Source organism: Coffea arabica, chromosome 1e, assembly GCF_036785885.1.
Source record: "Coffea arabica cultivar ET-39 chromosome 1e, Coffea Arabica ET-39 HiFi, whole genome shotgun sequence".
Lineage (NCBI taxonomy): Eukaryota > Viridiplantae > Streptophyta > Magnoliopsida > Gentianales > Rubiaceae > Coffea > Coffea arabica.
Window position 1 is genome coordinate 34707294 of NC_092311.1, and position 21381 is coordinate 34728674.

General features: G+C 39.0%; 1 protein-coding gene across 1 annotated transcript; it reads left to right on the top strand.

The window, feature by feature from the left end:
- The first annotated feature begins 7125 nt into the window (after positions 1-7125).
- On the top strand, positions 7126-7698 carry LOC113693469 (uncharacterized). The gene has a single exon (XM_027212003.2). The coding sequence runs from the start codon at positions 7126-7128 to the stop codon at positions 7696-7698; it is 573 nt and encodes a 190-aa protein (XP_027067804.2).
- The last annotated feature ends 13683 nt before the right edge of the window (positions 7699-21381 follow it).

A 21381-nucleotide genomic window follows, 5' to 3' on the forward strand; every position in this document is an offset into this window, starting at 1 on the left:
AATCTAACGACCCTAAACGATTAGCTAAGGCTCTATCCCTATCCCTATGTACATACAAAAAACACCACTAACCAAAAGATGCCTAAAGATCAAGGCCTAGTCAGTCGCCGGGGTCTGGGATCCAGGCGATGGGGTAGACTCCTCCCCAGGGTCGGCCTCCGCACACGACGCCTCGTCGCTACACTCCTCAAGGCCATCGTCACACAGATTAAGGATCGCCTCAGCGCGACCCCTGACCTTGCGCGCTCGCTTAAGCTCTCGCTCTCGTGCCTCCCTCAGTTGGGCGCAAAGGTCATCAACCCTATCTTCAGCCTCAAGCACATCGTATTCTAGCTCCTTTATACGCGCAGCTTGCTTATCCTTCGTCGCCCTATCCTGAATCGCATCGACCTCAAGGCGAGCATTCTCTCTAGCCAATACCTTGCGCTCTTTATCCAGCGCAAACACTAGAGTGTTCGGGTAAGCATATCTCTCCTTACACGGGCACCGTCGAAGACGGTTAGACGGGCTCCAACGAATGACGGCCCCTCCCGGCCGTATCTGATAGGGAATCACGGGGAGTACTTTGCGAGGTCTAGCCCCCGAAGGACTAGCACTAGGGTCACCCTGTCCGGCCATCCTACATCACAAGAACATGTAATCATAAATATAAGCTTAAAGGCCAAAAACAACAATCCTCAAGTCAAACAGTCCTATAACACCCAGGCTAATTCAAACCTAGGCTCTGATACCACCTGTGACAGCCCCACCTTCCCCTAAGGCGAACCAAAGGGGTTAGCGGACTGCCTGCCCAGCTCTCGCCAGGACTACGGTACAGTTACACGCGTTCGAATACGTTTCGGGAAAACAAAAGTGCGCTCGGACAAGCCATAAGTATCAAAATAGCAAAATAAAAAAAATGGAAAACTGAATAGTGGCCTGGATAAAAGAATCCAAACATCAATTTAACATATACACATTGAAATCCAACATTTACAAGCATAGTGGCATGCCACAGACATTCATAAAGGAAGTACATATTCAGTTTGCCTATCAAAAGGAAATGAACCCGTTACACATTAAGGCTTCATTTCAAGAGCTATACAAAAGACATTTATAAGCTCAACTTGGCAAGTGACTATCCAATCCATTCTCAAAAGTAATTATATCCCTGTAAGGAAAACAAATAACACGGAATGAGCTAAAGCCCAGTGGTATACTACTACATAAGCAACCAAAGTCACATAAGGATGAACTTTCATTTAAAGTGCACAAATAAGCAGTAAAACAAAACGGAAAAGGATACGGTCGGCTCTCAAGAGCCCATTTCCACGCTTGCAATCTTGATCCAACCTCATTGACCATCCGTCAATGAAAAGTAACCATCCGTAGACATCACTTACATCCAACCGTCCAACTATCATACCCCAACCGGGCCCGCACTCCATTCAGTCATTTTGGTAATACTCGAGTATACCGGAACCAAAGGTCTCATTACCACAAGATTCCACAGTACAGTCCCCGTGGCATGACAATTTTCACGACCAAGCCCTCGCCGGCTCGATCCAATTGACTACCAAACGGGGTTGAGCTCAGTGATACAGTAAAGCCATTGGACATTCGCCCAAATGATACCAAATCAGTTTCCATGAAGGGAATTCAGTATTTCATATATCAAGTGCAGTAATTCAGTAATGCAAGCACTAGCCATGCATGGAATCACAAGGGGTGAGGGCGGTCAAGTACACCCTCACCTCAATCATTTCCAATAACCAATTAAGCCTTCAAGGCATCAATACACATAGCACAAAGCCACATTATAACAAGTAAGTGAGTAGTATACTCACCAAGCAAGAAAGTGGTATTTCATGCACCACGATCACCAAGACGTCGTGAGCTATCGTCACGCCCTAGAGCATGTAAACAAATACCATAAGACTCGATAACGAGTCATAAAGTCAAACCAATTATCGCCCAATAGGGTTTCATGCATGGAAATTCAAGTGTTAAATACTTAACCTTTACTCAAGTCGAGAATATAGTTTTCTAAATCTCGAGTAAAAATTCGGGCAGCATGCCCTTTGTGTTTACCAAATTTTCCAGCCATAAGGCTTCATTATTTTTCTTCAATCACAACCCAACAACACACATATAAGCATTTCATGTCAAGAGCCGTTCCATAGGCTCACAATATCATAAAACAAGAAACCATACCGAGCCATAAACAACACCAATTCACAACCCCAATAGGGTTTTATAAACATATACAAGCATGAAAGCAAACCAGAAATTAAGAAAGGGCTTTAACCTAAGCCTTGATAAGAAAACCGGATTTGACCTCATAATGCGGTAATGGCACAACTCTCACTACAAATGTCGGATGGGGGTGTAAGACCCACCATTTCGAAGCCAAGAAACAGAGCTACAACAATGTAGAAGGCCTCTCAGTCCAAATCCTAGCACAACTAGGTCAAAAGTGCCAAATACCAAACCAGAATTACCAAAACAGGTTTGCAAAACACACAAAACTGTAATACGTCAATCTCAGCCTACACAGGTCAAAATGCCGAAATTCCAAAGGCATAAGTTAGCTAAGACATCCAGCTACATTTCCTCAGAAGACACCAACTTCAAAATCCAAACCAATTCCAGTCAAAACAGGCAATTACTATCGCAGTTCGGACATTCTGTGCACCAAAAACAGCAACAGTAAAAACGGCATAACTCACTCTACACTAGTCCAATTGCCCTGAAATTTTGCAGGCACACTAAACTCATCAATACCTACAACTTTCATGTTTTGAACAAAGTCTAATTCGGCCTCTAGATATGACCTAAAATTTCGGGCAGATTAGGGGTTCATGAACCCTAACTTTTCACAATTCCATTCAAATCCAAAATTGATTGCATTGATCAACAATTCACACCTACTAAAGCCAAAGCCCCTTATTACCAACCATCATACTAGTCCACATCATCAAAATCATATGAAACCAGAAAATTCATCAAAAAATGGAAAACTTCACCAAATCAAGCCAAACCAAGAAATAAATCATATATTCCAACACTCAAGCCACTTCTAAGCATACTATAACCATCATTAGGTATAGGGAAGAGGTTGTAGCATCACTTACCAAGAAACAAGGGAAAGAGAGATTGTGGACACCTTTGCTCTTCAAAACAACTTCACTACAACCCTTACTAGCACTAGAAGGTAGGATTTTATGGAGTGGAATCTTGTTTATTTGGTTGATTTAGATGATTTGCTAGTAGAAAGCTTGAAGATTGAAGAGTTCTTCTTCTTGCAAGAGAGTGAGAGAGAGCCGGCCAAGGAGAAAGAAAAATGAGGAAATTTTGTGAATTTTTGATATTTAATCCTTTGGTCAAAAAAGTCAAGAAAGTGAATAGTAATTCTTAAAGTCCAACCAATGAGATTGTGACACTTGTCACACTCATTAAATGCATTCCAATCCTTTCTTTTCTCTCTCACATCAATCAAATCTCACTCTCTACTTATCTCTTAACACCCGATAAATTTTACACAGTATCCGAAACTTAACCTTATTGGCCGAATTTTTCCGAACTTATCGCACTAGTGGGTCCCACGTCCAATATATATGCTTAATTTTCTAAAAATTCTCCCATACTAGAAAAATCATCTTAAAACTATAATTAAGCATAAAATCTACCAGAAAATATTTCTAAGCCCGAAAATGCAAAAATATAAGCAATTAAAGGGTAATAAACCCTAGGAAAATATTAGGGTTTTACGGGTTCTCACAGTTTTGGGATCAGTTTTTGACTATTAAATACAATTAGTGAGTTTTCACTTTCTCTTTGGCAAGAGAGTTGCCTTTGAATACTTGAGAATCTTCTCAAGTTATTCACCCGAACTTATCAATCGAGTATCTCCTTGATTGTGGCGTTCTACTACCTCCAATTTTGTTCGTTAACTCGAGTAGTTACCTCCAATGTGAAACCCCGATCTAGACAACCAAAACACCATGGCTTAGGCAGCGGAAATTTGACCCAACTAATCCTTAGAAGTCACGAACAATTTTGATATTATCTCAACCCGTAACTACTCGAGTTAACGAACCAAATTGGAGGTAGTAGAACGCCACAATCAAGGAGATACTCGATTGATAAGTTCGGGTGAATAACTTGAGAAGATTCTCAAGTATTCAAAGGAAACTCTCTTGCCAAAGAGAAAGTGAAAACTCACTAATTGTATTTAATAGTCAAAAACTGATCCCAAAATAAAGAGGAAGTGGGGCTATTTATAGCCCTTACAAGAATTAACCCTAATCCAAAAGTTGACCAAACTACCCTACATACTTAAGAAAGATTTTAGGCCTTACTTACTAACAAATGGGCCGCAATTAAACTATCTTAATTACCTAGACTTTTTAAAACGAGAAATAACCAAAATCAACGAGGAAAATCAAATAATCCTACTAAACTCAAGCATTCGTGCAATCAACTAGTCTTCACTTGAATCTTCCAATTCCCCATGTGCTTGAATAGGCCTTGGTCTTTATATTCTCATCATCCTTGGGCAAACGTGCTACGTGTCTCGAAACGTGTTGATCGAGGACCGTATCAAAATGGGTCGGCCATGAGAGAGGAGAACAAAGGCAAGCTAAGCTTGCTAGCACAAGCCAAAGATGTAAAGCGAGTTTTGTCTTCCAACCAACTCTTGTACTTGTGTGCAAAGAAGAGTTGGTCATTTCGTCCATACCTACTAATGTTTTATCTCTCTTGCAGGAGTTTGAGGACATATTCCCTGAGGACGTGCCTGATAAACTACCACCCCTAAGGGGAATCGAGCACCAAATTGACCTCATTCCGGGAGCTCCATTGCCTAACAAGCTTGCCTATTTAATGGGCCATGAGAAAACAAAGAAATTACAAACGCAAGTGGAGGAACTGCTAAGGAAGGGCTGGGCTCAAGATAGTCTAAATCCATGTGCTGTGCCAGTAATTCTCGTACCCAAGAAGGATGGCGCCTAGAGAATGTGCACCGACTGTAGAGTAGTCAATGCTATCACGGTAGAATATCATCACCCTATCCCTAGATTAGATGATATGTTAGATGAACTGCATGGTGCCATTATTTTCGCCAAAATTGACTTGAAAAGTGGTTACCACCAAATAAGAATGAAAGAAGGAGATGAGTGGAAAATCGCTTTCAAAACTAAACATAGGCTATATGAGTGGTTAGTAATGCCTTTCGGTTTAACTAATGTACCTAGTACCTTCATGTGCTTAATGAATCATGTTTTAAGACCTTTCCTTGGAAAATTTGTTGTGGTTTATTTTGACGATATTTTGATCTATAGTAGAAGCTTAGAGGAGCACCTTGAACACCTCAAATCTGTTTTTGAAATACTTCGAAGGGAGAGGCTATATGCCAACCTTAAAAAGTGCACCTTTTGCACTGACCATGTGGTGTTTCTAGGCTATGTTGTTAGTGCGTAGGGCATTCATGTAGATGAAGAGAAGGTTAAAGCCATCCAAGAATGGCCGACACCTACCTCAGTCAGTGATATGCGCAGCTTCCATGGCTTAGCAAGCTTCTACCGTTGCTTTGTGAAGGATTTTAGTACCATTGCCGCACTCCTCACCACGGTCATGAAGTAGAATGAGAAGTTCTTTTGGGGGAAAACACAAGATAAGGCCTTCCAATTACTCAAACAAACTCACACATGCACCACTTCTTGCACTACCTAACTTTGACCTTACTTTTGAAGTGCAATATGATGCATCAGATGTAGGTGTTGGAGCCGTACTTATGCAAGGTGGGAAGCCAATCGCATACTTCAGTGAAAAATTAAATGGCGCGGCTCTCAACTACTTGACCTATGACAAGGAGTTGTATGCCCTTGTACGTGCTTTGGAAACTTGGCAACACTACCTACATGCAAGGGAATTCGTCATCAAAACTGACCATGAGTCCCTCAAGCACTTAAAGGGACAACAAAAATTGAGCAAAAGGCATGCCAAATAGGTAGCCTTCATCGAATCCTTTCCCTACGTCATCAAGTACAAGACAGGTAAGACTAATGTAGTGGCTGATGCTTTATCACGCAGATATACTTTGCTCACTGCTTTAGATGCTAAACTGCTAGGACTTGAGCTCATGAAAGAGCTATACAAAGATGACTTGGATTTTTTGAATGCTTATGTGAATTGTGGGAAGTCTAACTTTGAAAAATACTTTGTGCATGAGGGTTTCTTTTTAACAGTCTCTCGACAATATTGTCCCACAGTTTGACACCCCGTGGGGCCGTGGGTTTTGTTCTTGGCGGTGCTGGACAACACAACAGGCACTCGTAGGCTACCTCACCAAAAGGCCTCGTCGAGGTGGGTGATACCACAACAGACTTATCAAAGTAGCCCAGGCTCTCTCCCTAGCCGATGTGGGATCATTACATTCTTATTCTACCTTTCCAAGTTATGCATTCCCCAAAGTTTCATACGTGACTTACTTGTTCGGGAGTCACATAGTGGTGGCTTAATAGGACACTTTGGTGTCACCAAGACCTTAGCTATGTTGCAGGAACATTTCTATTGGCCACACATGCGCAGGGATGTGGAAAGGGTTGTTGAACAATATGGAGTGTGCCATAAGGCTAAGTCACGGGTTAACCCGAATGGTTTGTATACTCCCTTACCTATACCTGACCAACCTTAGGTTGACATCTCCATGGATTTTGTACTTAGATTACCTCGATCTAAACATGGACATGACTCTATATTTGTTGTAGTAGATAGGTTTTCCAAGATGGCTCACTTCATTGCATGTCATAAAACTGATGATGCCTTGCATATTGCTGATTTATTCTTTAAAGAAGTTATTCATTTGCATGGCATATCTAGGACTATAGTGTCTGATAGAGATGTTAAATTCTTGAACTATTTTTGAAAATCCTTGTAGGGTAGGTTGGGAACCAAACTGCTGTTTTCTACTTCTAGTCATCCTCAAACGGATGGTCAAACTGAGGTAGTAAATAGAACCTTGTCGACACTCTTACGTGCAATTATCAAGAAAAATCTTAAACATGGGAAGGGTGTCTACCACATGTAGAATTTACATACAATAGGGCTGTGCATAGTGCTACACAATTTTCATCTTTTGAAGTTATGTATGATTTTAACCCTTTAACTCCCTTAGACTTGTTGCCATTACCTTCTTCTGAGCATGTGAACTTAGATGGCAAAAGGAAAGCTGAATTCGTGAGAACATTACACGAGAAGGTCCATACCAACATCGAGAGAAGGACGGCCCAATATGCCCAACAGGCTAACAAGAATAGGCGCAAGCTTGTTTTTGAACCTGGTGACTGGATTTGGTTACACTTGCGCAAGGAACGATTTCCAAAGCAACGTCAAATCAAGTTGTCACCAAGAGGCGATGGTTCTTTCCAAGTCGTGGAGCGCAACAACGACAACGTATACCGCTTAGATCTACTCGGTGAGTATCACGTAAGTGCTACATTTAACGTTGCTGATCTCAGCCCATTTCTTGCAGGGGACAAACACGATTTGAGGTCAAATCCTTCTCAAGAGGAGGGAAATGATGCGAATGACCAAGCTGCCTATGGTGATCAAGCAGACCCTGTGAGGGTGCCCCAAGGCCCAGTGACACATGCACGAGCTAAGAGATTCAAAGAGTCGCTTCAAGCCCTAGTTCATGTTGGAGCAACCGTGCATTGAAGGAATTGACATGACGGATCCTTGCAAGACTACCAAGATAATGCTAACAATCGAGGAGGCAAGTGAGCAGGCTTCCAATGGCGGATTGGGTTACGTTGATTTGCTCATGTTGAGCTTAGAGGCTGGCTGTGTGGGCCTTAGCCTAGTAGGCCCTTCGTGAGTTAGTTAGTTAGTTCGTTAACTAGGTTAGTTTCGGCCTAAAGGACAAGCAAGTGCTGGCCGAATTTCCTTTGGTAGTTTCCAACTTTATTAGGTTTAGACAAAGGCTATATAATAGCCCCGAGTTGATGTTTACATTCAGTTTTTTTTGACATCAATACAAAAATTCCAGAATTTCGTCTTCCATTGAAGCAAATTCCTTTAGCTTGTGAAAGCTAGATTGAACTTCCTAGAGTTGATCCTAGGTTGTTTCCCTGACTTATCAATCAAGAACACACCCTTGATTGTGGCGTTTTCTACCATCGAATTCAAGCTTGAGTGGTCCAAGTTTGGAGGTCGAGTCCATCAAATCGCAATGTGTCCTCTAAGGTCTAGGGTTTTGCTTCCGCGTGTCGTCTCCTTGGTTCCCATGAATCGAGGATCACATCATACAGGCTCCATGCCCTTCGGACAGATCCAAAGTTACAAAATTAATACTTTCAAATTATAATAGGCTTGAATACATTAGATAGTAATCATGAAGTTAACCAGTCTCATCAGACAAATCTAAACTTGTAGATCTATACTAGAAAAATCATAAATAAAGAAAATGGTAATCTCATCAAAAATATATAAACTTGCAGATCTACACTAGCAATATCATAATAAGTAAAAAAAGATAGCCATCACCCCACTTCCCCCTCTGGCTCTAATACCAAACGGGACGAGGGGTTAGTCCCTTAAACTAGGAAAGTAAATAAAATGAATTAAAAAGAAAGCATAAGAGTTAGGAAGTGGGTCGCAGTCGGACTGCCACTAGTTAGTATAGGCGGTTGAACCAGCCATGTATAAACAGAATGTAAATGGAATGTAAAAACAAGTTAATAAGTTAGATCAGGCGGTATAACCGGCCATGTATGGTTAGTATAATCAAAATAAATAAAACAAATAAATGAATATGAATATGAGGCGGCTCAACCGACTATTTGAATGATATTGAATATGAGTTTGTAAGAAGACTTACAATGTTTGGGAAGCTTGCAAGGCTTGCTCCCTTGTTTGATGCTAAAAACTAAAATATAAAAACTAAGAACTACTTTGTAGAGAGAAGGGAGAGGTTTCTTCAAGCTAGAGAGAGAGTTAGACTTGAAGAATTGTTGTAAGAATGGTGTCCTGAATGGTGTGTGGATTGTGTTGGGTTTGAGAGGTATTTATAGAAAAATTTTCATGTTGCAATAGTACTCGCTACAGTTATTTGCTATAGTACCGCTACAGTATGCGCTACAATGCATCGTTTGTCTTTTTGTTGCCGTGTTTGTACAGTAACTTGCCGGACTGCTACAGTGCTTTCGTTGCTACAGTAAAAATGATTTTTTCTAAATTTTGTTTCGATTGAGCCAGTTTGAATATCTGTTTGTATTTTTATCAGATTGTTACAGATAGCTCTTGTTTTGTCTCCTGAATCATTTTGTCAAATTCAGATGCTTGCATTCCCCATTGTTTCTTAAGCCAATGTTTGTGAAGGGTTAATCTTTGAATTTTTCTTCGTCTTATGAAGCTTTGATCCTTCAGGCTGCGAACTGTATAGTTTGTTGGTTTTGTAGCAATGTTTTCATGTTGGTGCCGAAGATGTAGAGGAATGCATTGTCTAGTTTCGATGTTGTAGAATACAACATCGAAATATCAGATTCTGTCTTCTCTGCATTGTTGTTTGTAAGAATAATAATCTTTAGCAATATGATTATTAACAACGTTGTGAAGTATCCAATTGTTGATTGGTCTGGATGTTGAGCTTGTCATTTTCCTGCAAAACAGAATTTGTTAGTTTTAAGGGTTTAGAGAAGAGTCATTAAGGTCAAGAAGTTGAGGTATTATGCCCTCGGACTGCTACAGTGCTTCCGGTGCTGCAGTAAAAATGATTTTTTCTGAATTTTGTTCCGATTGAGCCAGCTTGAATGTCTGTTTGTATTTTTAGTAGATTGTTATAGACAGCTCTTGTTTTGTTTCCTGAATCGTTTTGTCATATTCAGGTGTTTATATTCCCCCGTTCCTTGAGCCAATGTCTGTTGAGGATTAATCTTTGAATTTTTCTCCGCTTCATGAAGCTGTGATCTTTTAAGCTTCGGACGGTATTATTTGTTGGTTTTGCAACAATGTTGTCATGTTTATGCCTAGATATGGGGGGATTCGTTGACCAGTCTCTGTGTTGTAGAATACAACATCAAAGTATCTAATCTTGTCTTCCCTACACTCCTGTTTATGTGAATAATAATTTTTTGAAATATGCAGTATTGTACTATCAGCAAGCTTGGTTGGCATCCAGTTGCTGATTTTTCTAGATGTTGCGCTCGTCATTTTCCTGCAATACAGAATTTGTTAGTTTAAATGGTTTAGAGAAGGGTAAGAGGGCATTAGGATCAAGGAGTTGAGGTATTATGCCTATTTCTGTGGTTAGGTAAGGAATTAGTTGTCAAATAAAGTACATTCCTAATATGACATTGTTGGTTAGTTTTTTGGCTAGGAAAAAGAAATCTGGGATTGATACAGAGGAGAATTGGATCTGAACATTTGTTAGTTTGAAACTAACTTCAAGTTTAGCTCCATCAGCTCGTCTAAGAACTTCTTTGGTTTTTTCAAAGAATTGGGATGGAACAAGATTTTCAAGAATACAGCTTTGGCCTGCCCCAGTGTCCAATAAGGCTTCAGTTTCGATTACGTAATTATTGTTAATTAGTAATCGAACTTGGACCAAGTGATCTTTATTTTCCTTGGGTTTTTTGGGTAATTGGTTTAAGAATTCAGTATCATCCTGAATATTTGAATCAATTGGTACTAGGTTTTGAAGAACAAGGCTGTCAAGTTCTTGTTTAGCTTTGACTGCCCTAATTTCTTCTTTAAGAAGATCAATTTCTGTTTGGAGATTTTGAAGAGTCAAGGGTTTGGTAGGTTTAGAGGGAAAACTATCAAGAATGTCTGTGAGATTATAGGTTTTGAGAAGTCTTGGGTCTTTGGCTAATGGATTCAAAGAGGTTGAGGTTTGGTTCAGGGATTCTTTAAATTTGTTTAGGTAGAGTTGTTTTTTCTCTTTTTCAGGAATTTCTTCAATAATATCGAGGTGAAGGTTTTGATCTTTGGTCAACACGTTGATTGTATGACCTTCTTCTTCCTCTTCATTATTAGTAGTTTGGGAGGATGATGATGATGTTGAGATGTCATCCTCTAATTGGTTGATATAATCATCTTCTCGTTCAGCATCATCAATATCTGATTGAATAAAAAGATTTGATATCTGGGTTTTGATCTGGTCTTCTAAATCAAAGGAATTGATTTTTTGGTTGAGTTTGCAATATTGGGCTATATGTCCGGGTTTGTAGCATTTGTGACAAATAATTGGTGATGGAGGCCCGATGATTTGAGGTGGTTGTATGAGAGGTATTTGTTTATTGGGCTGGTATCTCCTTTTGTAATAGGAGGGCTTTTCAAGGTGTTTTGTGGGTTTGGATCTTTTATGGGGTTTTTTGTAACAATTTGGTAGCCCAAACTGTTCACAGAAGGATCCAAGGTCTTTTCTTCTTTGGGCTCGGTCCTTTGCAAGTTGTCTGAGTATCTTTGAGTGCGACTTGCTGGATCTGGCTGGTTAACTGTCCATAGGTTATTGTTTCCCATGGCACAGTTTCGTTGTATTGAGTCCTGAGTTCTTCTCGAACTAGATCTCACAATGATTTAGGAAGGCCATCAAGGAATTTTTCTTTCCAATAGGCTTTGTTACCGTCTGACCTTGCATATATTCTAGTTAAGAATGTGCCTTTGTCCCATCTGAAGTCAGAGAGGCTTTTGCATTTGAGATTGTTTAGTAGTTTTGATGAATTTTCCCTGAATATTCCTGGATCACCGACGAATGTCTTTGCAATAGTGAATATTAATGTTGCCACCGCATCTGAGATGGTGTATCCATCCTGAAGAATTGGTTCACCATTAATATCAATTTTGACTGCATTGAGAATGTTGCTTTTGTCTTCTGTGGTGAGGTGCTCGTCCCACCAACCTTTAAGTTGCCCAGTAAACCCTGTATTAGGATATGGGCAGCTAATTGGTCAGTGCAGCCATGTGATGTCCGATAGGCTGTAGCTACCATCGTCATTTGTTGAAGGATTGTAAGAATATTGTATTCGGAAACTCCATCAATGCTCCATTCATATATATTGTTTGCATTATATGAATTTTGCAAAATATTGAATTTTTCTTCAAGAAGGATATCTGGATAGGTAGCTCTGGAGTAGTATAATTTTTGAGGATTTTTCCAGTTGGTAATTTGGTTTTGTGAAGAAGAGGCTTGTAGTTTGTTTATGATCAAAGACTCTTGGAATTCTTCTTTGGTTATTGTACAGGTTGATTGGCTAACACTTGCGGATCCTTGGTTGTTTGACCTTTGTTTGGATGTTAGGGTAGAAAAGGATTGTTCTATTTTGGCTATTCGTTGTTCTAATTGGGTTATTGGTTTGATTTGGAGGTCTTTGTGGAATTTGATTGGTATTTCATGAGGTTTGAAAAGTGGGTTTGATGAAGAGATATTCATGGAAGGAGTTTTAGGAATAGGCCTGGTTAGGAGATATTCCCCAAGTGTCTGCAAGTATTTGTTGGTGTAATTATTTTGTTCATAGATTCCCTGGATGTCCTTGCCATTGACTGTTCCTTCATCCTGGGCAGATTTGAGCTTGAATGGTTTGGCATTGATCTCGGTTGACTTGTATGAGAAAGTGATTGATTTTGGTGGTGGGAGTTCTGCTTGAATTTCTCCTTCAGTTGTTTGCCACCTTTTTACCACATTTGTTGTTTGAGAAAAAGGATAATCAATCCCATGTCTTTGTGAATATACTTCAAACCAATCAAAGAACTAAATATGTTGTTTTGTTCTTCCGAGAAATCCATAGAATTTTTCTTGTTTTTTTTGTCGATGTTGTCCCTTGTATTTGTCAAAGAACCAAGTTCTCTTGGCATGATTGTATTCTGCATAAAATTCTGTCTTGAGATTTTGTTTGTCAATTTGATATTCCATAGTCAGTACCTTTAATTCGTCAAGTTGAAGACAACAGTCTATTATGGAGGAATATGTAGGAGATCTAGGAAGTCCTTCCTGTTCTAGATCATCAGAGGATCCATCTTGGATTTTTGAAGGAGTAGGTCTGTTGGTTGCATACCTTGCTTGTGGAATTTTAGAAGAAAGATCTAAATCTTGAAGTCAGGTTGAGATAGAAGAAGTCAGTGGCCTATCTAAAACTGATCTTCTTCCTGTTGATTATCTAGGCATATCTATACCAGTTGTTGATGAAGATGATGCCCTGAAACTCATAGATCTATCAAATTTGATTTGAACAGCTCCATAAGCAAATTGCTGGATGCTTGAAACCGTTGTATTTTGTATTGGGTCTGCTAGAGCTACTTTAGGAAGAACTCAGCCTTTCGGCAGTGAGATCTGGTTCCAGGTGATAGATCTTGGAACTGTAATCTGAGATCTAGTCAGATCTATTTGGAATAGGACTGTCTCTCCCGTAATGTTTTTAGGGCTCCTGTCCTAAATGCTGAATTCATAACTTTGTATTGAATTCTATAAATAATAGCTACAGGAAGAGTCCCAGTTTTGACTCTACAGTTAGCAGTTTTTATATTTAATGTTAAAGCATCTAGAATGTTTTTGTCTTTTAAAGAGACTGTAAAATTTGGAAAACAATCAAAATATACTGGTCCTCCACAAAGGCTAGTTTCTGCCATTCCTAAGAGGGAATCATTGAATTCTAAGAATCTGCTATCTCTAAGACAAAGGAGTAAAGATGTGTCTAATCCTTCTCTTGTCAAAGGTTTAACTGTGATTTGTACTAATCAAAAATGAATATAATTGTATTTTTCTTTATGTTTTTCTATTGTTCTTTTGGATAATAGTTTGATTTCTTCATGATCGGCATCTAAGGCTATAGTTTGTTCTATTGTCTTAATTGTATAATCTGAAGTGGAAAACATCCACTTTCTTTCTCTTTCATATATATCAGTTTGAGTATATTTAAGAATTTTCCAATTGTCTATGTCTTGATTAATGTCTTGTATATTGATTTCTTCTTTTAGTTTGGTGTTTGAAGAAGAACTAGAAGAGGTAGAGTTGGTTCTAAAAAAGGAAGCCATGAGTATAGAAAAACAATTAAATAAATAAGCTTAAATAAATAAATCAACTTTATATTCCTCTTCCCTTTGGAACAGAATCCTTCAAGATCCATGGAGGATAACCATTTTTCTGAACCGATTATAACAGAGATAGTGAGAGAACTACAAGAAAAGATCTAATCTTTTGAGAAAAGTTAACTATACATGACGACCATATTTCTATCATAATAAAGATAGTGATGAACCTACAAGAATAGATCTAATCCTTTGAGAAAGATTAACTATACACGACGACTATATTTCCAAACAAAATCATAAGATTGATAGTAAAAACCCATGAACCCTAGATATGATCCTTTGGCACTTTACCGTCCTGGATCTCGGACCACAAGAACCTCAACATCCCTACAGGACTGCCAAATCTCATGGCTCAGCCTGGACCGAAGGTTGGCAATTACAGGCTCCATGCCCTTTGGATAGATCCAAAGTCACAAAATTAATACTATCAAAATTATAATAGGCTTGAATACATTAGACAGTAATCACGAAGTTAACCAGTCTCATCAGACAGATTTAAACTTGTAGATCTACACTAGCAAAATTATAAATAAAGAAAGATGGTAATTACGAAGTTAATAAATCTCATCAGGAAGATATAAACTTGTAGATCTACACTAGCAACATCATAATAAGTAAAGAAAGATAGCCATCACCCCACTTCCCCCTCTGGCTCTGATACCAGACGAAAACTTAAAAAAATAAATAGGTATTATTGGGTAACCCATCTATACCTGTGACGCCCCCACTTCTTCCTAAGGTGAACGAAAGAGTATCAGCGGGACGCCTGTCTAGCTCTCGCCAGGACTCGGAACAATTCAAATCCAAACTTAAAGATAATACCCGGCAATACAAGTCCAAGTAGAGAAAGGTCACTTCCTCCAATAAACTTTCAGATCTTACATCACCAGTTCTCAAAAGTACATCAACATTCCCAAAATATACAGTCATTATCATTCGACTAGCCAATTACATCCCATGATTCTAACCAAAAATGATCAAATCGGCTTTTCTCCCCAACTTGCAATCTGACCCTGTTAAGGAAAATAAAGCTAATGGGGTGAGCGGATGCTCGTGAGGCCAAGAAAACGTGCAAAACATATAGTTCAGGCAGTGATAGCATTTAAGCAAGAATTAAAGCTGTAACATTCAAGCAAGAATTAAAGCTGTAACATTCAAGCAAGAATTAAAGCTGTAACATTCAAGCAATTCAAAATTTTCAATTAAACACATTCAATGAGGGTAGAGGAGCTCTCAAGAGCTAATTTCCACTTTCTTTGCCAAAGTTCAATCCAATATCTCCTCGTGATGACACTCCGTCACCCGGGTAGGTAATTAAATCCGAAGAACTTCACTTACTCCATTTATGGTTCTGAGTAGACATGAGAGGTACCTCCCACTCGAATCGGTGTGGTACATGCTGTCGCTCAGGGAATCGATTATTCGTTTATGGTTCTGAGTCGACATGTGAGGTACCTCCCACCTGAATCGGTGTGGTACATACTATCGCTCAGTGGTCGATGAGACATCGCTCCAATCGACTTATACTTTGCTTATGGTTCTGAGTCGACATAAGAGGTATCTCCTGATGACGCCCCCACCTCTCCCTAAGGCGAACCAAAGGGTATCCGCGGGACGCCTGCCCAACTCTCGCCAGCACTCAAGACAAATCTCGTTCAAGCTTAATGAAATCCCAGCCATCACTGTGAGAACCCGTAAAATTCTTTATATTTTTTCTCAAAAATGCCCTTTTATTTAGAAATTATTACTTGATAATGGCCCTACTACTCAATCACCCCACAATAAGTGCAAATGAACCTAGAAAGTAGGGTTTCTCTTTTCGTTTTCAAGTTAGAGCGAATTAGGATTTTCACGTTTTTTTTCGTAGTATGATTATTTGGTACGGAGTGAGGATCAAATTTGGTAGGTAAGAGTGACTTTTGGATGAGAAAATATTATTTGATTTGAAGTGATAATAATAAGTTAGTGATTAGAAGTTAAAAACCCTAGTATACGTGATTTAAGAAAAAACGGCTTGAACCGACGGGTATCGATCACTACTGATTGAACCCACCACTTGACCACCACTTCCCTACCACCACATACCCTTGATATTTTTGCAAAATATCCCCCTCATCCTCAGCCATATAATCGTAATATGTGGCCAAACTGCAAGGAAAAGAAAACAAAATTTTAGTTGGTTTTGGTGATGACAAGTGTCAACCACCTATGGTTCCTTGACCAACCTTTTGTCTCACCTTCTTATCTCCTATTTGAGTTCATCTTTCCTCATTTTTTTTCTATTTTGGCCGAGCTTAAGGGAGAGAGAGAGAGAGCAAGAGAAACACCTTCAATCCATCTTGAGTTTGAATCATTTGAGTGAAAACAAGAAAAACTAAACCGATTAATCACTAGTTTGGAAGCTTGGGAAGCTTAAGGAACCAAAAATTTCAAGGAGAGGTGGAGGATCATTCTTGCAAGCTCTTGTCTTGAGCTATAATGGCTGATCAACCTTTCTTTCTCCATTAATCATGATTAAGTTGGGTATTAATGTTAGTATTGTGCTTGTGATGATTGTTCCAAGTGATTTTGCTGATTAGATGGATGACTTTTGAGTTAGGGTTTCTTATGGGTTAGGTGTTGTATGATGTGTATATATGGTATATAATCTTGTAAAGGAGATAGTAGTGGTAGTTTCAAGGTAAAAATGAGAATTATAGCTTGAATATAGCAAAATTCCATATTTCTGGAAATTGTAGATTCAGTTCTGTCCGATTCCATTTCATCATGTTAGAGGCCGAACTAGACTTAGTACAAAACATGAAAGTTGTAGAGAATGACATTTTATGGTTGCTTACAAAATTTCAGCTTAATTAGAGCAACGTAGCCTGTGAAAAGATGAAAATACCCTGACTTCCCTAGGAGTAAAATCAGCGGACAGTTTTGACAGTACACTAAGTTGGTTGCATTTATTCACCTTGATACGTACTGAACTAGCTTTCAGTCAAAACATGAAAGTTTTAGTACTTTGTCTTACCTTTTCAACGCCTCTAAGAACGTCTTAATCAGACTTTGGTAGCTTGAGATATGGCCATTTAAAAGTAGTACGGTTAACTGGTCTATTAGTTGGAATTTGGTCCTGTGAATTGGGAATTTGACTGGGTTACACTAGAATTTGGACTAAGTGATCTTCATGAAAATTGTAGCCCTTTGTCTTAGCTTCGGAACAGTATAAGGTGCACCTCAATCTGATAAGCATAGCCTCGGCTGTGTCCGTTACGTAAAAATATGTCAAATCTGTCTTTTGCTAAACCTCATTTCCGCACATGTTGCTAGCTCGATTTTGTACTTGTATTACCTTGAGACTATTGAACAGATATTGTGATGAATTTATATTGTGTATGACTTTGGGATTGGTTGAGGAAAATAATGAAGCCGTAAATGGCTGGAAAATAGGAAAATGCAAAGTGCATGCTGCCCAAATTTACGCTCGAGGACTGGAGAAACATACTTGCGACTTGAGTAAGGGTTAAGAGTGATTACTACTTGAACCATCTAGGATATTTGCGTCTTCTTTTATCGAGGTATATCAGTGAAGATTCGACCGAACTTGTACCCTTGAGAAATACAATCATGACTACTAGGAATACGTTTTCCTTGTACTTTTGACTCAAATGGCATTTCCAAGTATAAATGTTACAAAGTTATATAGTTTGAAAAGCGAGCGAGTGTTTCACGAATATTCTCCAAGTGAATTTCCATGTCTTGATTCTTATTGAACGAACGTCTACGTTTCGAACCTTAGTCGATTTTTAAAGTTCTGAAACAAAGTTTTATCGCAGATTTGGACTCCGAATCCGGAGTATAATCCAGACGTGATTACTAGGGGCACTTTATTTTGGTGAGTGCTTCCAAATACCTGATTGAACTGGACACTTGTTTCCAATACTTGATCAATATGATGAAATGATATATGATTGGTTTGATCGGGCAAGAGTGTACTTTATTGTACTTGCCCTTATTTGATATATACTTGTTTATTGTTGAAATTGATTTGATATACTTGTTTATGATGTGCGCACTTCCTAGAATTCCAGAAACCCTGCGGCAAGTTACTCGAGTCGAGCCGGCAAGGGTTTGGTCGATTGGGTAACGAACCCTGGGTCTCTTGATTGTCGAGTAGAGTTGTGACAGCCCCACCTCCCCCTAAGGTGAACCAAAGGGTTCGGTGGACCGCCTGCTCAGCTCTCGCCGGGACTCAGTCGTTCACTCAAGTAAATCAGAAGTAAAACCACAAGAAAGAGCAAAACAAGGATCTAAAACTTAAATTGAAACTTTCATACATTGCTATCTTAGGAGGAAGTACACCCGTCGCATAGACAAAGGTTCTCAATTTACTATACAACTAGCCCATGTCAAGCACTAGGGCGAGAACCATTACAAAAAGTCTATACAGAGCTCTCGTCCTTGTTCGCATCCCCCTGTTAAGGAAAACAAAACTAAAGGAGTGAGCTAAAAGCTCAGTGAGGTTCCGAACACATAAGCAAACAATAAACTCAATGCATTAACCATATACAACTAATAATTCAAGTATCATTTACAATATAAAGCGGTAATACATTCAATAGAAGGATACAAGCTCACGAGGAGCCATTCATTCATTCGTTCATTCATTCATTCTCCTTTCATTCCCTTATTTCTCCAATCATTTGAAAATACTTTTTTTTGTAAGTATAAACCCTCGTTCATTCATTCGTTCATTCATTTCATTCATCCCCTTCCCGGACATTGGCCAGACTCCACCAGACTTCAAGGTAATACTCGAGTATACCAAACGTTCACCCAGGTCACCATATCGCCTGACCGAGTCCGCTTCTGGCTCGAGTCGATTGGTAACAAGGGGCAGTGGCCAGTTCAGCCAAAAGGCTTACATTCATGCACAAGTAACATTTCAATCGTTCAATCATTGAAAATTTCACAATCATTTAGGCTGAGTGCGATAAAGTACACACTCGCCTAGAAAACTCGTTTTGGCCAATCATTAAAAGCGTTTAACATGTTATCAGTCATATAAGCAAGCCATATAATCAAGAAACATAACAAACAAGGAACACTCACCTATATACGCAAAACAACATGCAAAATATCCTTCCAGATATTATCTTTAGTCACCAAGAAAACCTAAGAGTAAATGAGAAAGAATATTACAGTCTATCTAGCACAAACAAGTAAGTGAAATCAAAGAAAAACCGGCAAATGATAGGTAAAACGTATAAAGACACCTTTATAATGAAAAGGGGATATTTGGATCGGAGGACGAAAATAACTAGGGTTTCATAAACCAAATACAAAACTAACTCAAGCGGGTTATAAAATGTCCGGCGGAAAACACTTGGACCAAAGACAACTCGGACTCCAAAGAGATAGGCTAAAAATATTGTTTTCGGAATCGTTTAGATAGTTCAAAATCACCTCATAACCAAGCAGCTAGTATAGACTAAACGTCATGATAAAATCATGTGAAATGGAGGACAATACCACCTTACGTTCACACTTAAAACCTCACTTAAAAGTGGTTCACTTGTGGCCGAGAAAACCCTAAATCATACCTCTATATTTTGGGAAGGAGTAAGTAGCATTTGAAGTGTTAAACTAAAGAGGTATCATGTTTTAAAATGGAAAACCGGTCATGGTATTGGCCAAACAAAAGTATACAAGTTCAAATAGAAACTTAGCCCTTGAGCGAAAATTTGGGCAGCATGCCCTTTGTGTTTATCTAATTTTCCAGCCATTTTGGCTTCATTATTTTTCTCATTCAAGCCCAAGTTTATACACAACATAAATGCATTTCAATAGCCGTTCCATAGGCTCAAGACAATACAAGAACATAAATCAACTAATAACAAATACGGAAATGAAGTTTACAAAAGACAGATTTGACGGGTTTTTTTTTTGCGGAAAGGACACATCTAAGGCTACGCTTATCAGATTGCTGTAAAACTTATACCATTTCGAAGCTAAGACGAATTCCTACAACTTTCATGAAGGTCACTTAGTCAAATTTCCAGTGTAACCTGGTCAAATTCCCAATTTACAGAGCCAACTTCCAACTATACGACTAATTAACCGCACTGCACTAGAATGGTCATATCTCAGGCTACCAAGGTCCGTTTAAGGTGTTCTTTGAGGCTTTTAAAAGCTAAGACAGATTACTAAAACTTTCATGTTTTGGAAAATGGCTAAATCAGCATGGATCCTAGTGAATAAACATGATAAACTGGATGAACTGACTAAAACGGAACACTGGAAACATCCTAAAATAGTGAGGGTATTTTGGTCTTTTCACAGGCTACATTACTCCGATTGGGCTGAAATTTTTTAGGAAACTATAAAACATCATTATCTACAACTTTCATGTTTTGTACCAAGCCTAATTCGGCCTCTAACATGGAGCACTAAAACTGGACAGAATAGGGCTATACTTTTCCAGAAATCTGGAATTTTTGGTTTCAATGATAACTTTCTTCATTTCTTGCTTCACTTGCTACCAAAACCCCCTATATAATCTTGGATACAACATATATTAACCATACATCAAGTATAGGCAGCAATCCATCAAACCCTAATTCATGTAACTAAAAGGAAAATCACCCAAAGCATGATAACAACCATCATTCACCACAATTTTGAGATGCTATGCTAATTTAAACAAGATCAAGAGTAAGAAATGGGGAAATCATCATCCTTACCTTGCTTAAGTGTCTTCCAAGAGCAACCCTAGTTCTTCCTTTCAAAATTTCACCAATACTCCACTAGCTAAACACCCAAGGATGACTTTAATCAGTTTGTTTTCTTTGTTTCCTCACTTGGTGACTAGATTCAAGAAGAAATGGAGCAACTTTCCCTTGGTGTCTTCCTCTCCCTCTCTCTCGGCCTTGCAGCAGAAAAAATGAAGAAAAAAGATGGATCCAAGGTGATAAGAAGGTAGAAAAATTATTTGGTCAATGGCCCTTAGGTGGCCAACAAGTGGCTTCACCACCACCACTCATTTTTCTTTTCTCTTTCCTTGCATTTGGTCCACATTTTCGGTCAAGGCTAGCTGGCCATGAGGGGGATATTTTGCTCAAATTTTAATGAGCTCATGTGGTAATAAAGTGGTGGTCAATTGGTGCGTTCAATCGGTAGTGCGCGGTACCCGTCGGTTCGCAATGTTTTTCCTTTAATCACACGTACTAGGGTTTTTACTTCCCATTCACTAACTTATTATCATTGTTTCTAATCACATATTATTTCTCACCCAAAAGTCACTCTTAAACACCAAATTTGATCCTCGCT